The 26127-nt window shown below is 47.6% G+C and overlaps 1 protein-coding gene and 1 long non-coding RNA gene across 3 annotated transcripts in view; one reads left to right on the forward strand and one right to left on the reverse strand.

Moving 5' to 3' along the window:
- Positions 1-23176, forward strand: part of SPRED2 (sprouty-related, EVH1 domain containing 2) — a 116885-nt gene extending 93709 nt beyond the window's left edge. The window contains exons 4-6 of one of the 2 annotated variants that reach the window (XM_005884547.2): positions 2703-2767; positions 17857-18006; positions 19966-23176. In XM_005884547.2, the coding sequence (XP_005884609.1) occupies positions 2703-2767; positions 17857-18006; positions 19966-20628 (878 nt within the window). In that variant the 3' untranslated portion in view covers positions 20629-23176. The remainder of the gene's footprint in view (positions 1-2702; positions 2768-17856; positions 18007-19965) is intronic. The other variant, XM_005884548.2, reaches the window with a different exon arrangement.
- On the reverse strand, positions 14130-16174 carry LOC106724483. The gene is made up of 3 exons (XR_001360292.1): positions 15572-16174; positions 14627-14819; positions 14130-14544 (listed from the first exon to the last, which is right to left on the reverse strand). It is a non-coding gene; the product is annotated as an uncharacterized LOC106724483 (long non-coding RNA).
- Positions 23177-26127: the final 2951 nt, after the last annotated feature.

Raw genomic sequence — 26127 nt, forward strand, 5'->3', positions numbered from 1 at the left:
CTGAGTAAGAAGTGGTCCCAACTGGTTTTTAGACTTTGCTCTGAAAAGACAAGATCTAGACTTCCATGTGAATGCGTTTTTGATGGAGTTCACCTTTCCCTGACAATTGAAACTGCTTGGTCTATCGGTCATGGCTCAAAAATGGAGAATAGATTCAAATGGGCCCAGAGGGCTCCAGGCCTACCCACTGCCCTTTTGCAGTCAGAGCCCAGGTGTGCAGCTGCCACCGAATATGAAAGGGATCTGTGACTCCCGGAGCCCTGGTTTGGTTTAGGCCTTACTCTGTGGTGAGTGATTAGTAGACATTGTGTACATTTGATCCTGGCCTGGAAGGCTCCTAGCCAGTGTTCGGCAAACTGCGGCTCTTTGGCCCCTTGTGTGGCTCTTCCACAAAATGCCAACTTCTGCGCATGGTCCACGAAGTTTCAATCACACTGTATGTGCGTGCCCGCAGGTGGTATTTTGTGGAAGAACCACACTCAAGGGGCCAAAGAGCCGCATGTGGCTCGCGAGCCGCAGTTTGCCGACCACTGTCCTAGGCCATCGATTCTCATAGGGTTTTCTAGAGTCCACAGATGCAAACACACGACTTCTCCACTGTAACTCATTCAGTTCTCAAATCAGAGGGTCACTGGTACCACAACCATGAAGAAAGAAATATCAAGCAAAAGCCAACCTCAGAATTAATTATAAAAACTAAATAAAAATCAATCAGAAAAAAATGTGTGTGTCATCTGTTTAAGAAATAAAAGTGTTCAGAAGTCATTTTCTTCATTATGGATTTGTGGGAAGAGAGAAAAGCAAATCTTCAATGAAAAGCTGCTTAACATCAGTAGTAAGATAATTATAGCTGGAACATGAATCTGCTAACTACAACCACGTGATAGCCAATGAAAACTGGTGTTTACATCATAGGTCTTACCTAAGTAACAAATATTAAAATGTTATCAAACATATCTTTTAAATGTATAGAGAGAAAATAGCTCCTGTATTACTGATAGCAGTTTTCAGTATGTCCATATACTTAATTACTGAATTTATAAACAAAATTGATCGCATGTCATTTTTTTCTATGTATTCTCTACCTAGCTGTTTTCTATCAAACTTGCCTTAAATATTGATTGATTAGTATAATTTAAATAGTAGAGAAAAACCCTGAAAGATCAATAGGAATTGTGCAGAGTTTATTATGGAACTTATTTTTCCTCCAGGGATTCCTTGTTGGAGATTTAAATATTTTTCTTCCCTTTCTTTTTAATATATTTTTATTGATTTCAGAGAGGAAGGGAGAGGGAGAGAGAGCTAGAAACATCAATGATAAGAGAGAATCATTGATAGGCTGCCATCTGCATGCCCCACAATGGATATTGAGCCATGACCTTCTGAGCAATGGGTCAACGCTCAATCACTGGGCCACGCTGGTCAGGCTCTCTTCCCTTTCTGAGCAGTTCTTTTAATTTGTATTTTATATAGTAGCAAAATATTTTTTAAATGCATATTTTTAAAGACTTAACCAAGAAAAAGAGAAGGTAGAAAATCAATTGCTCTTGATCTATCACTTTTGCAAATTTAAATATTTTTCCTTTTGGCCATTAACTGTCACTTCTTGATCCACACATTACTGGGTACTATTAATGGGGGAAAGACGGGAATTTCTACTGGTTTGCATACCAGAATGAAGAGATGAAAAGGTAAATAAATTGAGCCCTCATTTCATGATGGAATAAACCTGGTTTTCTGACCTGAGCCTAAATGTTGGCCTGCAGAAACAGAAAACTCACTGATACCCTGGTATTGCAAGAGAATACAATCTTGCCCTGGTATCAGCTTAGAACAGCGGTTCTCAACCTGTGGGTTGCGACCCCTTTGGGGGTCGAACAACCCTTTCACAGGGGTCGCCTAAGACCATCGGAAAACACATATAAAATTACATATTGTTTTTGTGATTAATCACTATGCTTTAATTATGTTCAATTTGTAACAATGAAAATACATCCTGCATATCAGATATTTACATTACGATTCATAACAGTAGCAAAATTACAGTTATGAAGTAGCAACGAAAATAATTTTATGGTTGGGGGTCACCACAACATGAGGAACTGTATTAAAGGGTCGCGGCATTAGGAAGGTTGAGAACCACTGGCTTAGAAGGTGGCTCCCACCATCTGGGTTTTAGACAACAGTGCCTGAATTTCAGAACAGGAGGGGACCATACAAGCTGTTGAGTCAAGCCCCCTCTTTGGTAGATGAAAAGACTAGAAAGCTAAGTCCAGTTTACAGTGAGATGGTGGTGGGTCTAACCTGGGGGTTTTCCATCCCGTGCTTTCCCTACTATACCCTGGTGGGCCTGGGGGATCGCTGGCAGAGGCTGGTCTTGACCTTGCACGGCAGAGCAGTGGGCAGGCTCTCACCGCCCCTCCTCTGTGTTGCCTCTCTGTGTGCTTGTTCTCTAGTAGCCAGTGCAGAAGTTCAAGGGGTTAATTGGGAACAACAGTCGGCCAAGTTCATTTAGGGGGCATCTGGCGAGGGTCAATTGAAGAATAAATTAAAAGCATTAATTCCCAGATAACATCTCTGTTAGTGAGCTACATACGAAAGGAAGGAGGTGTGGTTTTATTAAAATCTACCTTTTAAACGATTGGACTGGACTTATCCTCTTTGAAAACACTTTTTATTACATTTATTTTTTGTCTTTTTAGGCTCAACCACATCATCTTCCACCATCCACAATGAAGCTGAGCTTGGTGATGACGACGTCTTTACGGTACGTTCTCTGTGTCCTTTGCTCTCCAGGTTAGTGGTGAGTACTCAGGAGAAGTTCTGGTTAAGGGCATGAGAGACGCTTTGCAATTTGGCATGTGCTGTTGCAGCAGGGATGCCATCGTGGAGATCTCTGTCTTGTCGCAATTTTTCCTGGGCTGGGTTTTGCCTTTGTTATTCGTGTTGCAGTGGTAACATCACCACATGACCTGCGAGTGTCAACTCTCCCGGACCTGTCCCAGGTTCTCGCACAGTCTTTCCTCAGATTTAGGATGAACAACCGCCTGGTTTGCCCAGGACTGTCCTAGTTTTAGCATTGAAAGTCCCTGGTCCTACAAAACACCTCAATCCCAGGCAAACCAGGACAACTGGTCACCCTACTCAGAGTGGAACACAACCGCCTCCCTGGCATCGACGGGAGCACCAGAAGTAGCCTTGCTGATGAGTAATTAAACTGATCAGAAAGGCCTGAAGGCTGAGTTGAGGTTGGAACTAAGTGTGCGAAGGCAGGAAATGGGCTTGGATATTTTGACACAGCTTGAGTTAATGGGATATAACTGGAAATAAAATGATTTCTCAGCTAGCTTCTTCATTTAAGTCCTGGGCTTCTAAAAGGAAATAACAGTTCATTGCACACCTACTGTGTGCCTGGTGCAGTGAAGAGCTCTAGGGCAGCATTTTCACACTCTTGGCCTGGACCTAGAGTATGAAATACATTTACGTTGTAACCTAGGGCACACACATCCAGGGACACCTAAAACCAGACTGTACTTCATGCTCTGCAATATGTTTTTTTTCTCTTCTGTTTTGTTTTCTTCTACTTTTGATTATGAAACTTTTCAAGCACATAGGAAAATATACAGAATAATCCAGTGAGCACTGTATGCTCTACACCTAGATTTGGCAGTTGTGACATTTTGCCCCATTTCCTGTATCTGTGCATGTATGTGTATTTAGAGATGTGCCCCCCCCTTCCCCCCCCCCCACACACACGTATATTTTTGCTGATTGGTTAAAAATAAGTCACCTGGAATTACTTCAGCATCCACCTCCTAAAAATAAGGTGGTATTCTACACAAGCACAACACCATTCCTATCCCTAAGAAAATTCATAGGAATCTCCTGTCGGATAATAGTTCCCCAGTTGTCCCAAGAATATCTTTTATAAGCAATTTTTTATTTCATATTTTAAGATATTGGTTGCACCCCTTTAAACGTGCTTTCCAATAGACTCCTCACAGCTAGTGATTTCGAAAAAGTGCTTGGGGAATCCAGAGGTGTGTGTAAAGCGAGGCTACAGCCCTGGTTCGGGGAGCAGGGTGGTTTGAACAGAGATGAGCTTGGCTCTGACAGGCTTCGACTGGCACAGACTGTAGAGTCCTCTGAATCAGGGACTTTACGGTAGGGGAGGTCAGAGAAGACCACTAGTGGGGAGGCCCGCCTGGACCTCAGCGGCATTTGAACAGGGCTCGGGAAGTGGCTTCAAGGCTGGGAACCACAGGGGTGAAGGCGGATGCCGGGATGTGCATGGTGAGCGGCCTGCGGGTCCCAGCCTGACGTGCGTGGGGGTGTCAGGAAATGAGCTCAGTTGTCCTTCCCTGGAGCGGCTGGTGTGATGTGGCTCTGAGCAGGCTTCCTATAGCGCTCCAAGCAGATCTTCTCAGCAGTTGGCATGTTGCTTACATCTGTTCCTTTGTCACGTTTGGGGAGACAAACAACAGCAGGAGGGTTAAAAGGTGACTTCCTGTGCTCCAGAGCAGAACTGTCACCCGCAGCTGCTTCCCAGCTACCTGCCAGAATGATTTATAGAATCAGGAGAGGGCAGCGGGAGCCGGGTGATGGAAGCCAGCGTCCTCCTGGTTTTGCCCTTTCATCCACGGGGCATCAACATGCCGCTCTAGGGTGTTGCCGAGTGCCTGGAAGGAAGTGTAGAAACAGCCCTGCTGCTCCCAGACCCTTGGAACTCACGGGAGAAGGAGCCCCACTTACTCGCATTCCGTGTAGCCCTGATGTATAGGACCAGTGGCCTTCATGCCATTCGTTTACAAAGAAGGGACTGTTAACAATAGTACCTCCCTTCTCAAGACAGCCCCAGTCATTAGGTCATTGACGGTTAGAAACACATCCTGTGTAATGACAGGAGGGTCATCGAGGCTTACGCACCCGGTTTCCCATGTGTCCGCTCGCTCTCAAAATCAATTTTAAAATCTTTTTTTTAAAGAACACCTTTTATTGGTAAGACAGGCGTTTAGAACTCAGAACTCATTTATCAGTGAAAGAGTGTAACTTACCGCCTGCGATGGGATTAGGAGAGTTTCCTGCAAGAACAGCATGTGTGTAGGAACACCTGTAGAGGTGTCACTGGAGGAACCACCAGCGTATCCTGTTTCTGCTGGTGGAGCCAGGGGGTCCCTGTTTCAGGGGATTGCTTGGGGTTAGTCTATTGATGCACATTCTGCATTAGAGAATGAAGTGGAGGTGGAGGAAGGGGCAGCCCAATTCCCTGTGGGGTAGCTGTCTGGCCTGGGTGCTCACCAACCATGGGCTGTCCCTGCTCACACTTCCCAGCCCTGATGGTTAACCCCCAAGCAGCTTCTCCGCCTGACTTCTCAGGATGGTACAACCATGTTGCAGTTTCTCAGTTAAATTCGTGCCCTTCTTAGTGTGTGCACGCACGTTCACACATATGCACACCTGCCCTGCCTGTGCACCTGTGACCAACACTGTGGCCTCCACAATCTTCCCATGGCTCCCCTGTCCACATCACTGCCACCAGCCTGGTGTGTGTCCACATCTTTCCAGCCAGTACTGCCACCAGAGACTCTTGATTAGCAACCATTCCAACTTTCTGAGTTTGGGCTGTTTATCTGTTCATGTGCCCTCATATTTCTCCCTCGACCAAATATGATTGTTCTCTCTTATTTAAAGTCCCATAGCACTCTGCTTATTTCTCAAGCCACTTAAAAGCCTGCCCCCTTTTTTGGCTTTCCTATTTTATTTGCTGAGTGAATAAATCTTTGTCCAATTAGAAGCAGGTTATTCATTATTTTAGTCTCTGCAACCCTAGAAAGCTTTGCTCTATAAATACCCAATAAATAAATGGGTGATCTGACCCCCAGATACAGCAGGCCCAGAGTAATGCATTTCATTCAACATCGTTCTGTTATAACGACGATGAGAGTGTAAGAACTTCACTCTTGCATTGTTGGTATGGCCTGTGGTAAAATGGGCTTCGTTATACATCATTTTGCTTTAAGTCGTAGACCCTATAGATGGCATTTGGTGGGGATGACTGTATAGTGTATAAAAATCACAGGTTTTCCTACTTTATTCATTTGCTTTGTTATCTTGGAGAGCCATTGGAAGGGGGTGATTTTGAGGGAATCTCAGTGACTGTGTGCCATGTTTCCAGCTGTTTTGTGCTCGGTCTACAGCGAGGAGCGGAGCCCTGGCTTTGTCACCGACTCTAAGCTGTTGGCTCCTCGCGCTGCCTCTTACCCTCTCGTCCGCTTTCTCCTTTGTGGCACGGCCCTCTCACAGCCCCTCCACTCCAGGGAGACCTCAATTATAAGGGTTGACCCTTGGTGGCAAGGGAGTGCCCAGCATTAAACATGGAGGTACCAGGAATTCCAGTGCCTGAGCCACTTGGTAATGTGTAAGATGAGTCATGCCAAGAACATAAAACAACAACAAAGGTTCACAGTCTGTACTCTGCTGAGAGCACACTCTCACTGCTGCATCTGACCGGCAGCTTGTCCCTTCTGTCCCTTCCGAGCTGGGGAGACAAGAGGCAAAGACCCGCAAGTCTGTTCCCTCTGTGGTGCTTTTGTCTCTGTGGAGGAGGCCCCTGTGAACTTCAGGTCTGGGCTGTTCAGCTCTGTGGATAAACTGAGCTGCTTTGCTCCCCAACTTAGAACTGACTTCCTCCCAGGTCCCTCCAGGTGAGGGTTTGGAACCGGCAGGGAAGGGATTCTTGGGCAGAGTGAGGAGAGAAAATGAACTAGCACTGGAGAGGCTCTGGGTTTTGTGGTCACCTAGTGAACCATTTCCCAAATTCCTGTTGTGTAGGGTTTGGTCCATTCAAACCAGGTGATTTATTGACTGCTGCGGAATTCTAAAGTAATTTTTAAATGGGATTAGCATCTTCATAGCAGACAAGGATCGTTTTAATAGGATCGTTGGAGAATGCAGCTGCAGGGCACACATACTTCTAGAGCAGCCGACCTAGAATCTGGCCACGTGTGGTCAGTGCTTCAGCTGTCACTGTGCCGAGTGGCTGGATTCTGGCTCTAAAGCTGGGGGATTAGGGAAATATTTGCTTTATAGGAAGATACTTGAGGGTGTATAAGAGGGCTCGATCTTCATCCACAATAAGCAGTCCTTAAATAATATCTAAATCTGCACATCAGAAAATAGTATAAACCACATGGGATTGAAAAAAATGGGGACAAATACAAGAAGAGCCACAGGAGTAGAAAGTGTATTAATTTCTCTGGAGAGTGAGAAGCTGAGGTGGAGAGGGGCGAGACTGCTACTTGAGATATTAAGTGATATACATACGTGTATTGATTTTTTTTATTTATTTTTCTTAAGAATGAGAGGGGTTTTATCAGAAGGTGGGTGAGAGGTCAAGGGAGAAGGAGGAATGGAGACGAACACCTTAGTTATAGCAACTCATCCTCGTTCCCCCCGCTGTAGGTTTAGAGATTAAAGAGGTTGACTTTTGTGGCTCTAAGTGCTCTTCTTCCTGCTGTACTCCCTGCCTGGTGCTAGGCAGCTGCATGTCCACTGTGGAAGTAATGGCACGTTAGAGATAAGATAAGCTGCAGGCGTTACTGGACATTTATTTGCCTTGCTGGGTGGCGAGGGCAGCTCTAAAAAGCCAGCTCCTTAGGTCTGGGAGCTGGTCTGGGAATGGGAAGGGATTGTGAGTTCTTCCAGGTGACTCAGACGCGTGACTTGCCTAAGATCTCACATCCAGCCCTAACCGGTTTGGCTCAGTGGATAGAGCGTCAGCCTGCGGACTCAAGGGTCCCAGGTTCGATTCCGGTCAAGGGCATGTACCTTGGTTGCAGACACATCCCCAGTAGGGAGTGTGCAGGAGGCAGCTGATCGATGGTTCTCTCCCATCGATGTTTCTCTAACTCTATCTTCCTTCCTCTCTGTAAAAAAAATCAATAAAATATATTTAAAAAAAAAAATCTCACATCCAGTTCATGGTGGAGGGGCAGTGGGGACTCGCGCCCAGCTTCCCAGTTCCCCGCTGCTGCTGTTGAATAATTATATTTAGGGTCTTTCAGCTGTTCTATTTTTTTTAAACCACCACCAAATATAAGAGTTCTATCTTAGGGTTCTCTTGGACCCAAGTTGGAAAAGGGAGAGACAAGAGAATAAATATGTGGCTCATGCCCATGTGACCCATTCATGTGGTGGACTGGGAGCTACCTAGTGGGTGTTACAGTCTGCGGTCCCCAAGATGGCAACTCGGAGCTTGACCATAGCAAGGCCTACCCTACATGTATAGGTTTGGGTGGTTTTTTTCCCACCCTCTAGGTTTACTTCCACCTAAGTACTGTTTTGGGATTTGGACAGCCCTTCTCCATCAATTCTTCTCTATTAAGCCCTAGCACTTTAAGGAATCCATCCTCATATAATGAGTTAACGTGTCCTGCGCACCTAGAATGGTACTAACTGTGTAATGTCCTTTGTAGAATTGAGGAGAGTCATTCAATGATTTTGTTCGGGTTTGAACTCTCTCCTAGAACCCAGTTGGAAAAGGCTGGTATTTGGATTAGGTGTTGGTGTTTCACTGTATTCCTTTCTTTAGGTAGGCAGTGCTCCTTTAGATAGGAAAAATGTCATGTCTTTTAGAACATCATCAGTTTCTAGCCATGTTTTGCCCAAACTGGAAAACCTGGTCCTGCCCTGTGCTTGGCCCCCTGGCATCCTGTTTATTACAAGCTGCATTGTTACCTTCCGGCTGTTCAGAGCAGTTGTCCCCGATGGTACCTCGCCCTTCCACCCCAGGTGTTCTCTAAAGCGAGGTTAGAGCAAGTGGTTGAAACCAAAGTACTGAGAAGCAGTTTTGCTTTATCCTAGATGGGCTTTTGAATATTTGCAAGTTGTCCTTATTTTCATTCTTAAATAGAAAAAAACATTCATTGAATTTTGTAATTACCTAGGTTTCACTTACAGAAGCGGAAGAGTGCAGAATACCACAAAATTTTTCCACCTAATTCAGCCCTAACAAACATTAAAACTGAAGGCATATCGACCAATTTTGTAATGAAATGGGGTTCACCTACTGATTTTCTAAGAGTGTTTTTAAAAGCTGGCCCTGACTGATTTGGCTCAGTGGATAGAGCGTCAGCCTGCGGACTCAAGGGTCCCGGGTTCGATTCCGGTCAAGGGCATGTACCTTGGTTGCGGGCACATCCCCAGTAGGGGGTGTGCAGGAGGCAGCTGATCGATGTTTCTAACTCTCTATCCCTCTCTCTTCCTCTCTGTAAAAAATCAATAAAAGCTGAAGTGGTGTGTGACCCCTGAGAGTGCGGAGTTGAGGTGAGGGAGAGGCCTGCCTGGATTCTGAACTTGGTTCTGCCGTGAGTTAGCTGTGACCCTTGATCCTTTGAACACAAAACCTCAGGGTGGACACATTTCTTCTGAGTCTCTGTCTGCTGGCCCAGGAACTGGGGTGTGGAGCTGCCCTGGCACTATGCCCACACTGGCACATACATCACTGCATCTGTCCCCCAGCCACCTGGGAGGTAACCTCCTGGCACTTCATGTCTGCAGATGAATCACCCAGGCTCAGCGAGGCTCAGTTCCACACTCTGCTCAGCCAGAACTGTAAGAAAAGGCAATACTTATTCAATACGTTTTAGTAAATGTTACCTGTCAAGCGTACCAGAGTCCCCCTTTGTTGCAAAAGAACCACCTAAATGATGGATATTTCAACTAAGGCACTGGCTTAAGACCTCTGTGTAGGCAGACGGTCCCCGGTTCCTCCTCGAAGCCCCAGCCTCCTTTTAGAAGATCAGCTGATCAGAAACTTTTCTGTTGTCTCTCCCTAAGGAATGAAGGGATGGGGACAGAAGGGGAGGGGGGGGGGGGGGGAGACGTGGGGGGAAAATAGGTTGGAAATGTAAATCCTATAAAATGTAGTGAAGTTGGTCTACAGTGCTTTGTTAAGAAAGGCAAAAATGTTTGGGAGGGGCAGCCCTGTGCCCCATAACTGCTACAGGCAGAGGCCCACATGGGTGGGAGCTGCTTTATCTTCCACACGACAGTTATCAAGCTCACATTACATAGTAAGAGGAGGATCTTTTTATTCAAAAGTAATACCTTACAGTGGCTAAACTAAAGCAATCAATGTCCAACAAAAGCTTTGCAACACTCTCCATTTCAGGAAGGCCAACGGCATTTCTCTAACTCTTCCATGTGTGTCTTTCTTCATTTACACGTATGTCATCTCATCTTTTTAAGCTGTGGATAGTAGGCTACTATTATTTCCATTTTACTAATTCATACAGAGAACGTAGTCAGGGTTACCTGAAACCCAGCCTTCCTGCTCCCATCCCTCAGCCCTTCCAGTGAAGCAAAGCTGTGGCTTATCAGTCCTTTCCTTTCATATCAAATTTGCTTTCACCTGACTTCAAAATCTAGACACATAAAATTTTGTTAAACATGTGGACATTTCCCTTTTTTTATTATTAGAGGTCCAGAGCACGAAATTCATGCACAGGTACAGTCCCTAGGCCTGGCCTACAATAAGGGCCATCTTCCCTAGCTGCCTGCAGCCAGCCCCGCCCCCTGCCGCCACCCGCCCCCGGTTCCCCATTCGCCATCAAGTGATCGAGTAATTGGAGCCTGCCAGCCAGGGGGAGGAACCAAGAGGTTGACCATTCCCGTCCACTTGCCGGCCCCACCCCCGTCGTGGGTTGCCCTCTGTGTGTGGGGCGACCAGCGGGGTAGGGGCCTTGGCCTGGCACCACCCACATCCCCCATCATCCACCCCCGGTTCCCCGCTCGCCATCAGGCGATTGGAGCCTGCCGGCTGGGGAAAAGGCCAGAGAGGTGGTCAGTGCGCCTCATAGTGACTGGTTGAGCTGTCATTCTGGTCATTCCACCATTAAGGTCAATTTGCATATTATCCTTTTATTACATAGGATTTTTTCCCAATGAAAGAACGCCCACTTTATTCCCTGGGTCCCAGAGAGGGTAATTAATGCCCTAGGACCGAGTTCTCTCTTTTCCCCAAGCAGCTGCCTCTTAGGCCCAAACTGCCTGCTAGCTGGGACCACAGAAGAGCATGTTCCTGGCCGATTTTCTGCTCTGCTTGCCTCTTTGAAACAGGACACCTGGAACCCATGTAGGCCCTCAGGACAGGTGAGCCAGTGCTACCTGTTCCCAGAGACCTGGTGGTAACTTCCTGGTTAGCAGAGGAAAAGGGATTGGCCACAGGCCTGTCAGTCTGGTCAATACGGAGCAGAAGGTATGCTTTGCTGAAGAGTTAGAAACAACAGCTCGTCCACACCCCCTGAGCCAGGAGCCTTTGGGCCCTCGGCCATCCAGGTCACTGTCTCCTGATAGGCAGAAGCAGCCCAGAGTTTTATGTGATCAGTCTAGTCTCCCAGCCCGAGGTGGAGAGGAATGGCATACATTTGTATTTATATGTACTCTGTGTGTGTGCATACTTTTTAAAAGAAATAAAACGAGCAGCCCTTGCTATAGGAAGAATGCATCAGATGTCGAGATCTATTTTGGTGGTGGATTGCAGTAAAAATAATACGAATTGTGGTCATAACTCCCAGTAATCCATCTTTAAAAATTCAAAATAGCAGCATCTATAGATGGCAGAAATTCTACTTAATCATCCGAGTGAATCCTCTGGCAGTTTGGGGGTGGGGGGGCATGGTGATGACTTTTATTTATTATTTGTGTTTATTGAGTTATAGTTGACATATATCCTGTGGCTCTTCAATCAGCTAAGCAACAGTGTTAGACAAACCCTTCTGACCTGTCATATTCTTAGGCAGAGGGAGGAGGATCACACATGAAATTGTTAGAGCCCAGATAGACCTTGGGGATCACCCAGTAGCACCCCTGATCTTACACATGAGGAAACTGAGGCCCAAAGAAGTTCAACAACTTGTCTAAGATGAATGGCCTGGCCTGGCATCAGGGTTGTCCACTTCTCTCTGCATTGAGCTATGTTTGCCTAGCATTGCTGTGTGATCCCCAGATGCTGTGGTCGGGCTCCTCGAGCAGTTTCTTGCCTGTCTTTCCTATGCCTGTTGAAAACACCCAGGTCCACTGGCCTCCGGAAGTGGCCGCCGAGTGGGCTTGGCTCCATGCACTGTGCACTTTCTTCCGTCGGCTCGTGTTCTGGAGACACGGGGATGATCAAGTGGCTGTACTTGCTTGCTTGCCTCTCTCCCAGAAGGGAGGAGAAAATTGACGAACACCAGCCTTCTCGTAGTCTCACCAATACACTCAGTGGGAGTGTCCTACTCGGGAAAGCTATAAACCAGGAGCCCCTTAATAGTTCCAAGTGTCCTTGAAAAATCAGCCCTGGACACACCTTTCTCTCCCCTAGCCACTGTCTGCCAGCTGTTGCTGCCTTTGTTCTGTACCTCCCAACCCCTTTTGGAAAATCAAGGATTTAGCAGGAAAACCCAAGGGAGTTAAAGGGGATGCACATAGTCCTGAAAACACTTCTTTTACTTTGAAATGTATAGTCTGACCCACCCAGAATGCCCCAGAAAGCCCTGGTCTGCAGCTAGGATCCTATCCCAGATGGGTAACTTAATTTAAGCAAATTGCCTTCTTACCTGGCTTAGCCTCTTGGTTTTTTCCCTCCCTCTTTGAGCTTCCCCTGGTCAAAGAGGTTCACCTTCCAAATGAAGGAGGCTCGTTCCCGGACCCAGGGCACGCGAACAAATGCACATGCTTCTTCAAGAACCTCCCGGTCAACTCAAGGGCCCTCCATAGGTCAGGGAAGAATAGCCAACTTTCCACGAGTAAGAAATCCTATTGTACAAAATATGCCCATAACATAGAAGGGAGCCAGCCACAGCTTTAACTTTAGGCATTGATCTTCTCCCCTTTCTCCATTCAGACCAAGTCCTGCCCACACAGGTAGCACTGACCTTGGGGAACAGGCGGCCTCCACCCAGTGTCTTTTGTACTTCAGATTTTGACTTACTGGCAAGACAGCATAACATTCAAGTCAGTTCTTCAGAAGAAAGGCCTATCAACTTTCGAAGCTCCATGGTTTTCCTCTTATTTGTTAAATTAAATTCTGGAGAATTATCTGAATTCTCAAAGGAAATACCTGAATTCTCAAACTAAGTACAACTTACGTCTGCCGAGTTCAGACATTGGAAGCTTACAGTGTTTAAAGGAGTTTATCAGATGTTCACTGATAAATTTGAGCCTCTTTTTTTCTTCCTCTGGGCCTTGGTCTGGGTTGTCTACCCATCTAGAATGTCCTTCCTCAGGGAAGCTTCCTGGCCTTGCCCTGCCCATGTCACCTTCTGTGAACCCACATCCCACAAAGCACCCAGCCCAAACCCAAAAACCCTTCAGGGAAGGGATGGGTATTGGTACTACCAGAGTGGATTTGGTCAGGCTGGTCGGGGCTCTGTTCAGTGTTTCTAAGGTTAGCAGTGCCCACCCTTTCATCTCAGTACCCTGAACTCTCGTTTCCACTTCCCTTCCCTTCCCACTCTCCTGTTCTTTCTCTGTTCTCCTTATCAAGGTCTTGTCTCGGCTTACTGCCCTGTTAGAGGGTCACACAAGCTTGTTAATTACTCAAAATATGTGACTTTTTACAATAATCATTGGAAATTTATTTTTTAAAGTGCCTTTTAAAAAGACAAGCAGGGTGCCCTAGCCGGTTTGGTTCAGTGGGTAGAGTGTTGGCCTGCGGACTGAAGGGTCCCAGGTTCGATTCCAGCCAAGGGCACATGCCTGGGTTGCAGGCTCGATCCCCAGTAGGGGGCATGTTGGAGGCAGCCGATCAATGATTCTCTCTCATCATTGATGTTTCTCTCTCTCCCTTCCTCTCTGAAATCAATAAAGAAATAAAAATATATATATGATCAATTTTAAAAAAAGACAAGCAGGGCCACTATCGCCTCTGTTGTTCCACATCATGCTGGAAGCCCTGGCAAAAATTGCAATAAGATAAGAAAAAGAAGGTATAAAAACTGGAAAAGAGGCCAAACTACCCTTTGTGGGTAACAGGATTTACTGAGAAAAACCCAAAGTCACTATGTAAACTATGTGAACTTCTATAAGGAGTTAAGCGAGGTGACCAGATACCGAACCAACAGAATCAAAAACTTTTCGGTAATCGGCAGTAACAGTTTAAAAAATGAGAATGTTTAATCTCATTTCATTTTTGTAATAGCTCTGAGGACAATTTCAGCTCCATTTTTGCAGATATGAAAACTGGAGTTAGACGTTAACTTGACCAAAATCATGCAGTTTATAATTGGCAGAGAATGATTCAAATCCAGTCTGCCGGAGCTGAGACCCTGATATTTAACATTATAATATTCCATCACCTTTCTTTTCTTCGGCCCTCATGTTACGTTGCAACCTTCTTCCTTGGACATCGTTTTCATCATGGGCGCTGACACTGAGTCAGTCAAACTCGGAGGCTGGTTGTGGAGGAGATCTGTGCAGGTGCGGTGGCTCGGGGAAGCCTGGCGCTGAAGCTGTCCCTCTTAGGGGGGCTGAGGGCCTCTGCTTTTGTTCTTCCCGAGTTCAAACCTCCGGAGAGCAGGGTGAGTTTAAAACGCAGCCACAGTCTTTCCGAGTCGAAGGAGAAGCTGTCAGGTGGGTAAGTTCAAACCTGCAACAGTTGAGAGACACCCTCCGGAGAGCAGGGCGAGTTTAAAACGCAGCCGCAGTCTTTCCGAGTCGAAGGAGAAGCTGTCAGGTGGGTAGGTGTCATGAGCTTGTGCACACAAGTAACAGTGACATTCGAGAATCTTGCTTGTGGATGTGTGCGCGTGCGCACAGCTTAGGTGGCTGCTGTCCTCCGGCTGTGAGTGGAAACCACGAGCAGTTAGGTCAGCGGTGCATGTGGGTAGGAGGTATTTCCCCTCGCTGTTCTTGGAGATGCCCTGATAGGACATTCCTCTTGTCGGCAGGTCACACCGCTTGCAAGATCTGTCTGATAGTATAGATTTGACACAACCTCGGCTTCCCGTGGAGCCTCTCTGGCAGGCTCTCCTCTCCAGAGTCCAGACCCACACCGAGCAGTTTGGCAGGGAAGGCTGTGGGCTGGGCCAGGCCGTACCCTCAGCAGGGCCCTCGGGAACCGGTGAACTGTGGGCATACCTCAAAGTTTGCTGGCTTTCCTGCTCCTTTGTACAAACCCGTCACTCGGTTAGGAGACCTTGAAAGGCCTTCCTCGGCCTCACGTTTGGGAAGCTTTGCACTTGACCGTGCAGGGGGGAAGGGCTGTTTGGGCCTAGGGAGGTCAGACGGGGGCATCTCTGATTGGCTCATGAATACCGGGAAAACTGGGTGTGCCCCATTTCTCAGAATGACTTCCTACACATTGTTAACCTGGCCCTGGGGTGGATGAGGGTACCAGCTGACTAACACAGAGGTGACCGCGATGTGTTAACTGGTTTCCGAGACCTCAGTGCTGAGTGCATGTTACCGTGTTCAGCACTCGGGTAGCTTCTAACCTCAGAGATGACCGTCCTGTGGGTGTTGGATAAGAATTTAACCCCTGAGATCTGAGTCATACTGAGGGCCCTTATCTGCTTATTCAGGAAGTGCTTACTGAGACCTTTGGAAACCTTTGTATCGTGTGACGCCATCCCTTATCTCCTGGGTTCTGTCACGCAGGGTGCACCTTCTGACGTGAAGTTGTACTTTCGTTGAGGTGAACACAATTCCTCGCAGAGGCGGCGTTGGAATGGGCTCACCTGAGTGTGAGAAGCAGGGTTTGGGGTACTGAACTCCAGGGGGCTTGATGGTCAGGGTGTCCACATCTGGGTTAGCCACTGCCGGTCAGCAGGTCCTGCCTCTGTGTGATGTGGAGACGATATTTTACCTGCGATTGTTCACGTGTACCCAGCCCCTGGCACATGGTACCCACTCTCCTAACGGGGGAGTTCTGGGCTTTGTTGTCGGATCGACAGCAAAGTGGGTGAGAGCTGGACAACAAGCAGAGTGTGGAAGAAAGGAAAAAATTCTTGTGTGTCAGCTTGGTCTCTTGCAGTTACTGATATTTAATAGTAATTCTTTCCTATCTGAGTTCTGAACCAGTTGGGGGGACCCTTTATGGTCCTGGCTGACATCTGCAGGAAGCGGGTGTCTCAGGACCCACCCCGCCAGGCACAGGGGTGCTGGGTCTGCAGCCTCCCCACGGTGGGCCCCACAGTCCCAGAATGGCTGCTCGCCAGTTGGGTAGCTCCCAAGAGGCAGAGGAGGGAGGTAGCAGGCTGCACGCCCAGGTCACCCCACCCGTTGTGGAGAGGAGTCTGGGTCACAGAGAGGCCAGGGGAGTGACGCAGGTGGAGCTGCTGCCTCAGAGCTGGGATCGGGAGGGAGGAGAAGTGCACCCACGTGGTGAGCCCAGCACATCTGGCTTCAGTTACCAAACAGTGGGTCAGGATTCAGGCTTGACTGGACCCCAAAGCTCAGATGGTGTCCATGGGGGTGGCCTTCTCTAGGTTTTGCTTCACCTCATCCAGAAGGTGCTTCCCCAGTGCCCTCACCACCATTCCAGGCTTACGGGACCCTTAGGTCTTAACTTGAGGTAAAAAGTCAGCATCTTTTCTGAACTCTCCGTCAAAAATCTTTCTGTACTGCCTGAGAGGACCATGTGTCCACATCTGGATTAGCCACTGTGGGTGGAGGGACTGGACACAGGCATCAGCCCCGCATCACTTGGACCAAACCAAGAGGAAAAATCCAGGCAGATTGGGTCCTATAGGGAAGCTGCACATGTCCGCCAAGTTTTAAAAATTAACAGCAGTTTATTGCGTAATGGAAATGAGTCTTCTTTTTCCTAAATACCTGTAGTCCCATTTTTCTGAGCATTTACTTCTTTATAAATGGGCAGAGGGGTAAAAATAACTATCACTCTATTTGTTTAAACCCTGCCTTGCCCCCAAAAGGATTTATGACACGAACAAAAGACATGTAGAATAAAAAGATAAGGGGACTATGAGAGCAACAGCCAGCCAAGGAGAGGAAGAAGTTTCTAGATACAAGAAAAACCTTTTCATTTGTTTGGAGGTGGGGAAGGGTCCTCGACTCCTTGGAGGTGAAAGGTGGGGTGCCCTGGTTGTAAAGACTTAAGTCTTTTACGAGCATGTGGGGGGTGGGAGTGGTTGTGGAGGGTGACCATCACCTGGCCCCCTTTATTGAGGCTTAGGCGGGAGCATGAAGCACCCAGGTGGTAGATATATTGGGAGGCGGTGGGCCCCCCCTGAGCTCTGGCCACAGTCCATCCCAACATCTGATCACCTTCCCAAGACACCATCAGGTAGGCTCCGGGCTGAACTGGATACCGCTGCTGGGGAGACAGCTCTGGAAGCCTTAACCCTCTGCAGTCGTCCATCTTGCTACCAGTTTAAAGTGGACCCCAAAGATGTCCTATAAAATTTCTGGAAAGCCAGTACCCATGATACCCCACGGTATCCTTCTCTCTTTCTCAGGCTGGGACTAGCCACACATGTCAACATTTGGGTTTGATTTTTTTTCGTGTTTGCACCTCCCCTGCTCACCAGAGTGCCTTGGAACTAGCGCTACAAATGGGACAACCATCCTTGACCAACTGGGCTGCACCCGCGGGAGGCCTGCTGTGGTAGCCTGGCCCCAAAGCCTGGTCGCTGCTCCCACATTCGAGAAAACAAACCGAACTTTCCAGGGTCTGGCGGCCACATCATGTTTAGACAATCTCGCCCTTCGGGGGTCCTCCCGCCTCGGGTAGCCAGGATAAACTCCAGATTTCGGGAAGCCCTGCAAGATGCCACAAGGCGGGCAGACGGCATGCGAGGGTTTGGTGTGTGGGTTTGGTTGTTTCAAATTAACTCTTGGTTACCTCCCTCTAAACAGACAGCTACAGACAGTTCTTCTAATTCCTCTCAGAAGAGGGAACAACCGACCCGGACAATCTCCTCTCCCACATCCTGTGAGCACCGGAGGATTTACACCCTGGGCCACCTCCACGACCCATACCCCGCGGACCACTATCACCTCGAGCAGGTGAGCGGTAGTCTCCGTCCTCGGGGGTCATCGGGGTGGGTGGCTCCCAATGCTGGAAGGCCTCCTTCCTCTCCCCGAGCCTAGGCCCTTCCGTGCTACTTTGTGCCACCCCACCCCGCCCCACATCGCTGGCGGTGATGGCAGCTCACCCTTGCTTAGAGGTTTCTGTGGGCCAGAATCCTTGTACTGTATCTCGTTTAATCCTCACAAATTGCCCCACAAGGCAGGTCCTCGGCTCCCCACTTTGTAGATGAGGAAGCTAAGGCTTAGAGAGATCGAGTCCCTGGTGAAACAGATTCAAATGCAAGTCTGTGCTCACCCATGCGCTGTGCTGCCCCCTGCAGAGGGCCTCCCGATCAGGCCTGAAGAACGCTGCACACCTGGCTCACGCCCTGGCGGCTCGGGCTGCAGGCCCAGGCCTGCTCAGGGAGATGGAGTCTGGAATTCAGTAATTCAACAAATATTTACCGAGTGGCTGTTTTGCAGAGTAGGTTCCCAACCTGTGGGGCTGGGACTGCTGCCCGTGTAGGGTGATGTGGCCACCGGTCTGCTTTGAAAAGAGAAAAAAGGAGCACAGTTAACATAAAGCTAGGTTTATATGACTCTTTTTAAAAATCTTTTTGTTGTATGCTTCCCAACAGTTTGGCATTAACAAAATTTTTTTAAATCAAATTATGGTAGCAATCCATAAGAACTGGCTTCTTGGCTCTCCTTACGTTGCAAAATAAAAAATTAGCAAAGCCTGTGACAGCTCCCAAGATCCGTTTTGAAATCCTACAGGATTGTGATTTTTCTGAAGCCCAGGAAGCTCTCATGTCAAGGCTCTCAGGGGAATTAGGGCAAAGGGTGTGAGAGGTGGCCCTGCTCCCAGTCTGGTGGGAAGCGATGGGGAAACCCAACTGCCATGTAAAATGCTGTAACTGTTACAAGGACGACAATGACAGCCGGTATCGAGCACATCCCGTGTGACAGACTCAGTGCGAACACTGCGTAGACTCCTCCTCTCCATTCACAACAGCCCTATGCAGTCTGGCAATCAGGGAAACTGAGGTTGAGGCATAGCCACTTGCCGGGAAATTGCACAGCCCGAATTTGACTCCAGTGGGTTTGCTCAGAACCATGCTCTTTCCCCCTTAAAAAGCCTTCATGCCCAAAGGACTTGTAAGGTGGAAAACCAACTACTGCTTGGCCCTAAGGGAGAATGCAGTTGGGGTGTGGGGGCTGGAGGGTGTGGCTCTGGGTCGCAGCTGCCTAGGCCCAGGTTCCAGTTCTGTCACTCACTATCTGTGCGATCCTGGCAGGATTCGAACCCAGGCAGCCGGCCTCCGGAGCCTGCGCTCTTAACCTTCTGTTATCTGGGCATCTTCTCTTCCCAACCGGATTACACGGTTCTTATAGTTCCTGGTAGCCCCCTTTTGCTTTTTTTGAACACGATCCACAGTGAGAAATGCATTTTATATGGTGACCCACGGCTCACGTATTGTATATACATAGATTATGAAAAGTACTTATCCTTCTAACATGCAGTGTACTCAGTATTCGTCTATTTCACTGAAGAAGAAGAAGAAAAAAGCTGATCCTACAACAGAGAACATACTGTCCAAAAACCAGGCAGAAATCAGGCTAGCAGGCAGCCTCACCTTCTGCTTCTTTACCTGGGTGTGTCCAGCTTCTGAAAATTCAGACTATTCTTACAGTGGGCACACTTTCCCACCTAGATGGTAATCAAAACAAGGGGGAGGATAAAAGCTGGTCTCTGCCCATTCAGTTGATTCCGGACCCAGGAAAGGATTGAGACTCACAGTTTGAAATCCATCTTTGACCCATAAGATGTTCAGTCATTACAGGACGGGTCAGTTTCTTCCAGAAATGCCTTTGTCAAGGTGAAAGGTACGTATTGGATTCTTTTCTCTTTTTATGCCATTGCTGTAAAATACTGTCTCTTTTCTCCTGGGGCAGCCGATGCCCCGGCCCTACCGCCAGGTGAGCTTCCCGGACGACGACGAGGAGATCGTGCGCATCAACCCCCGGGAGAAGATCTGGGTGACGGGCTACGAGGACTACCGGCACGCGCCCGTGCGCAAGGCCCTGGACCCCGCCGAGGACGCGGACTCCTACGTGCGCTTCGCCAAGGGCGAGGTCCCCAAGCACGACTATAACTACCCCTACGTGGACTCCTCGGACTTCGGCCTCGGTGAGGACCCCAAAGGGCGCGGGGGCGGCGTGATCAAGACCCAGCCCTCGCGGGGCAAATCCCGGCGGCGGAAGGAGGACGGCGAGCGCTCCCGGTGCGAGTACTGCAGGGACATGTTCAACCACGAGGAGAACCGGAGGGGCCACTGCCAGGACGCGCCCGACTCCGTGAGAACTTGCATCCGCCGGGTGAGCTGTATGTGGTGTGCGGACAGCCTGCTCTATCACTGTATGTCGGACCCCGAGGGCGACTATACAGACCCCTGCTCGTGCGACACTAGCGACGAGAAGTTTTGCCTCCGGTGGATGGCTCTTATTGCCTTGTCTTTCTTGGCCCCCTGTATGTGCTGTTACCTGCCCCTTCGGGCCTGCTACCACTGCGGAGTGATGTGCAGGTGCTGCGGGGGCAGGCACAAAGCCGCCGTGTGACTCTGTGCCCCGCCCTCCCCTCCGTCCACGGCCACCAGGGAACTTGTCTCCCACACACTCTCATCCTCCCCCCTGGGACCTGGGGCGCCATTCCAGCCTGGGGAACCCTCCGGTGGACTCTGCACCTCCCAGCCACTCATCCATCCCTGCGCACAGTGTTCTAAAGAAAGGACCCCTCCTCCCCCCGCATAGACTCGTGTATTAATAACCTGTAATCAAGCTAACTGTCTTATACCTGTGTTGATTTCCTGCCCACCTCTTCCAGTTCAAAGGCACCTGCAGTCAGAACTGTTTTTTTGGTTTTTTTGATGGGTCTTGTAGTTGGTTTTTCCAAGAGCATCGAAGACTATCTTTCTCTTGGCTCAGCTTGCCTGTTGCCAACAAGCATCACCGGGTTCCGGGAAGTGTGATGTCAGAACGATGAAACCCAACCAGAAGTATTTTAACCCGCGTTAGTTGCTCTGTCTAGGAGGTGAGCTAGCTGAGAAACAAGATCGCTCTAACTTTTCTAAAGCCAAATTTCCCATTAAGCCGCAGTTTCTATCGTGAGCCCATCATCATTTTCTGCCCCTGCCCCGCCCCCAAATCTGCCAGTTCTTCAGGATGCAAACATTCACCCATAAAATGACTAAGAATCGAGCCTTAACTTCAGATTAACTTGGGAGAATCAGGAAAATTCCTTAAACTGCATCACATCCTCTCTAGCCAGGGCTAGAAAGGAGATTTCTGGATTTCCCTGAGTCTCCCCAGTTACCCCTAAGGTAGGACTTTTTAAAAATTGTGTCGCCACCACTTCCAAAAATTTAGCAATATTGGAAGAAAATGCTAATAAAGTAAAAAAATTTGCTTGCTGTTTTGGAAACCAAATACTCTCTTCAAACACAAACCAGTGTTGGGAAACACTAAGGTTCCGGTAAATAAAACTAAAGGAGCTCCCCTCTCCCCAATGGGGGTTTTCTGTTAACGGGGGGAAGTTCTAAATGTTGTAAATTTGAGGAGTGGTGGGCTGCATTTCGCACGTGGGTTTGTGTTTTTCTTTTGGACTCAATTTCACGTCACCAAATTCTTCATTTATACTTAGGAAAAAACAAGGCCATATGTAAAAACCCCTCCGATGCCTAAGTGTCTTTCTCCTGCAACTCCACACCCAGACTTGCCACTTGGTGTGCACAGATGGTTGAGTCAGCAGGCTAGGGCTCCCTGTCGCCTTGCCACGTAGGAGGCTTCGAATTAGCTGGAAAAGAGTATTTTTCTAATCTATTGCAAGGAATGGCCAAATCTTAGGGCAGAAAGAAGAAAAGTAAAGAGTGGTTTCCCTGTGCCCAGCATAGTACAATCAGAACGACGTGGAGAACACAGGGGCAGGTTTGTCAAACACTGTTCTTCCCGCCATGATCTTCCCGTGGTAACTGCCCGCTGAGGGCATGGCCTGTTCCCTCCCCCCTTGCTTCCTCCTCCCTTCTCTATGGCACACAGGACACCAGTCCTCAAGGAAAGGGACTTTTTTCCAATCTTCCCATCATACGGGAAAGTGCTAGCCGTGCTTACCTTCGTGGAATGTTTTCAGCTCTCCTGAGAGCCCGTCGCACTTCTTTAGTCAGATCATCGGTGCAAATGCCCTCTGTGCTTCTGAGTTAGTCGGTAGACGTTTTCATTGGTTGGAGTGACTGGTTTGGGCCTTTGGGTCTGGAAAGGGACCAGAGAGTTGTCAGTCTGGTGATGGGAGAAAAGAGCATTGCTTCCCTGCCTGGGGAACATCTAGCGGACCCGCAGCCAGCCTCCCAACGTTGTTGAGAGACCACCCCCACGCCCTGAGGGTTTTCCTCAAGGCCTTTCTCAAGGTCTCCTCTCTACAAAGCACAACACTAATGTATGTTTTGTTAGACCTCAGTTCCAGTGCCCCTATTTATTTCAGTAAGAATACACATATCCCCGCTTGTTTGTGGCTCTATTTTGTTGTCTCTCTCTCTCCCTTCACCCCCTGTCCTGGTCCACCCCTTTGAAGAGTTATGCCAGTGAATCTTAACTCTGCCTATGCTTTTTTGGTTTGTGAAGGTAGCGGTGAAGGGCACAAGGACAGCCATGGGGACATTTATGTAAATACGTCTCTCTCATCGCCACACTGCAGCTGAACAGTGTGTAGTATTTTCCCAGTCAGCTTTGCCATACTGACGTCAATCATTTGAAAGAAATTATTCAGATTTTATTTTTGTATCTGTGGTAACAAAAACATTAACCAAAAGATTATCTGTTTGGAAGCTTCTCCCGACACCCGCGCCCTCCCCCCCCCCCCCCCCCCCCAAGCTATTTGCTCACATTAACAAATTAAAGTGCCTGAAGCATCATTCATTCTTTACCTGTATACTAAAAGCCCTGTTGTATTGATTTTTTTATAATAACCCTTTTTACCTCTGTGTAAAAAATATATATACAAGTGTATGATGTACATTTTAAGTTCTTAACTTTTTTTTTATGGTTTCTAATATGTATGACCAATGTAGCCATTGCTTTAAAATGTACCGTGTAAATATAAACACATCCTACGAGACTGCTGACTTTGGGCTGTTTGTTGGGCCAGAGATGGGGCGGTATCGGAGCCTCTGCTGGTATGGGAGTTCATGCACACAGGATGGGAAGGGGTTTCTCTTGGAGAAGGACATGGGGACACAGGTCTGTGTGTGTGAGGCCCTTCCCGGCTAAGTCATATTCCCAAGGGGAGACTGCAGCTCCTCGGCTCAGCTGCCTCAAGTGAAAGGAATGCTGTATGTCACCACCCGGGGAACACCCCCTCTTCCCAGGCCTGCCTTCCCCCCGGCGATCTCCTCAGAGGGAACAGCTGTACTTCCTCCCAGTTGTTTTCCACCAATTCCTGCTAAACCGTGTGTGTGTGTGTGTGTGTGTGTAAGACAGTTTCTACCAAAAACAATTGTTAAAACAGCAAGACCCTTGGTCTCCTCGCGGTACTTTTCTGCTCAGTGACATTTGGCCCGCTTTCCCTTCCAAAAGGGCTCTTTGGATGCTCAGAAGTTACAGTGGCAATCCTGAGGAGATAAAGTGTGGGGTCTTTTTTAGGGGTCACAGAGGAAAGTTTTGGAGAACTGAGAAGGGCCTTAAAAAGATGTATAGAGGGGCCCCTCCATCTTAGTTTTAACTCCTGCAGGGAGGAATGACTTCTAGGCCACTGGCCAAGGTGAAAAGCTACAGGAGATGCTGGAAGGTAGAAAGCGAGAGGTAATTAAGAGATTACTGGAGAACTTGAAAGCTACATTTCATTAGAGTAGGAGATGCATCAACCAGATTATAGTGGGGTGAAGAGTCAACATGAAGGAAGTAGAAACACCAAATGTAAAACTTTTATTTTGATAGTAAAGGGATAATGGGATTGCTCTGAAATAGAATTGGTGAATTAAAAAAAATATATATCTGCCAGAACAATTTACTTATGACCATCCTGAATAAATTGTTCTTGAAAGGGTGAGGACTACGCCCTCCATCTTACCCTGGGTCCTCCATTTTTGGGCAGCCATGTGCTCGGCAAGGCTTCTTCCCAGAAGCCCAAGCCTCTGCTAGCCACACCCAGGATTTCTTTAAACTAACCAATGATAATGAAGGGAAGTGCGCACCATAGATATGACCACACCGACTTGCGCCTGGCCAATCGGCAGGGCCCACAGTCCCCTCTCCTCCCCTTACTCCACCCCCCTATAAAACTCCTCTTCCCACCGGGCTAGCCCTCTCTCTGCCACTTGCTGCTGTGCCAGTAAGGAGGGTAGGGGAGCCAAGCCTGGGTTTGAATAAAAGACTCTGCTTTTGCATCGGACTCGGCTGGCTCCCTGGGGTGGTCTCTTGGGGATCCTGAAATCTGGGCATAACAGTTTGCAACCCCTTTGTCGGTCGAATGACCCTTTCACAGGGGTCGCCTAAGACCATCCTGCACATTACGATTCATAACAGCAGCAACATTACAGTTATGAAGCAAGATATTTCCCTCCTGCTACCCCTGTTTCTGGTTGAGGGACGGAAGCTTAGCAAGGGTCAGTAACTAAGGTGACCATGCAATCACATGAGGCAAGGACTGAACCGGGCCTCAGCTCAGGTGACTGCAGAGCCCCTTCCAGGCCTCGCTCTGATACTTGCCTCCCTTCCTGCTTTCAGGCTTGAAAAACAGACACCAGTCAAGAGCCTCACCCTGTCTGCCCTGTTCCCTCAGGCCCCTCAGGCTGCCTCTGGAATAGCCCGTCGTGTTTGGTGCCCTTTGTGCTCAGCCAGGAGCTGGGCACACACATGTCGTCTCCTTTAACCTTCTGCAGAGGAGCGGGTGTCTTTCCATGTTACAGGTGAGGAATCAGGTATAGAGAAACTACATTAATTCGATCAAAGTCACTGGACAGTCTGTCATTACTAGCAAAACAATTTTTGAGCCTGTTTCCTCAGATGTAACAAGTGGAATTATACCTACTCTCAGCACAACACAAAAGTTAAATGATGTGCTGTAGTTAAAATGTAGTACACAGGATACACTTCCAAAATGCTAATTCCTCCCTCAGTTCCTCCTTTTTTTCTTGAAGCACAGGAGGCTGAATCCATTGTGAATATTTTATACATATTTAGGCCTACAACTTATATGTTGAGATTTTTTAACCTCTGCAATTCTAAATTAGGTTTTGATTCCTTGCTGCCCCTCCCAGATATGTTAAGTGAGAACTGCAGAAGTGTACTAGGCTGGCTGGAGTCTTCAGGAGCAATGAGAGACAAGAAGGGCATTACATAATGATAAAGCTGTCAACCTAAGAGAATATAATATTTTGTAAATAATTATGCACTCAACATAGAGACACCTAAATATATAAAGCAAATGATACAGGCCTAAATATGTATAAAATATGTATATCAGATGAACCTAACAGATATATAGAACATTCCATTCAAAAGCAACAGAATACACATTTTTCTCAAGCGCATATAGAACATTCTTCAGGATATGTCATATATTAGGTCACAGAACAAGTCTTAATAAATGCAAGAAGATTGAAATCATATCAAGCATCTTTTGCAACTACAATGATATTAAACTAGAAGTCAATTACAAGAAAATAAAAATTCACAATATGTGAAGGTTAAACATCATTTTACTGAATAACTAATGAGTCAAAGAAGAAATCAAAAGAGAAATTAAAAAATACCTGGAGACTAATGAGAATGGAAATATAACATACCCAAACTTACGGGATGCAGCAAAAGCAGTTCCAGGAGGGAAGTTTATACACATAAATACTGACATTAAGAAACAAATATCTCCAATGAACAACCTAATTTTACACCTCAAGGAACTAGAAAAAGAACAAACTAAGCCCAAATTAGTGTAAGGAAGGAAATAACAAGGATCAGAGCAGAAATAAATGAGATAGAGACTAAAATGACTACTTAAAAAGAACAATGAAACTAATAGCTTTTAAAAAAAATAAACAAAATGGACAAACCTTACCTATATTCACCAAG

This window comes from Myotis brandtii, unplaced genomic scaffold (genome assembly GCF_000412655.1).
Source record: "Myotis brandtii unplaced genomic scaffold, ASM41265v1 scaffold84, whole genome shotgun sequence".
Taxonomy (NCBI): domain Eukaryota; kingdom Metazoa; phylum Chordata; class Mammalia; order Chiroptera; family Vespertilionidae; genus Myotis; species Myotis brandtii.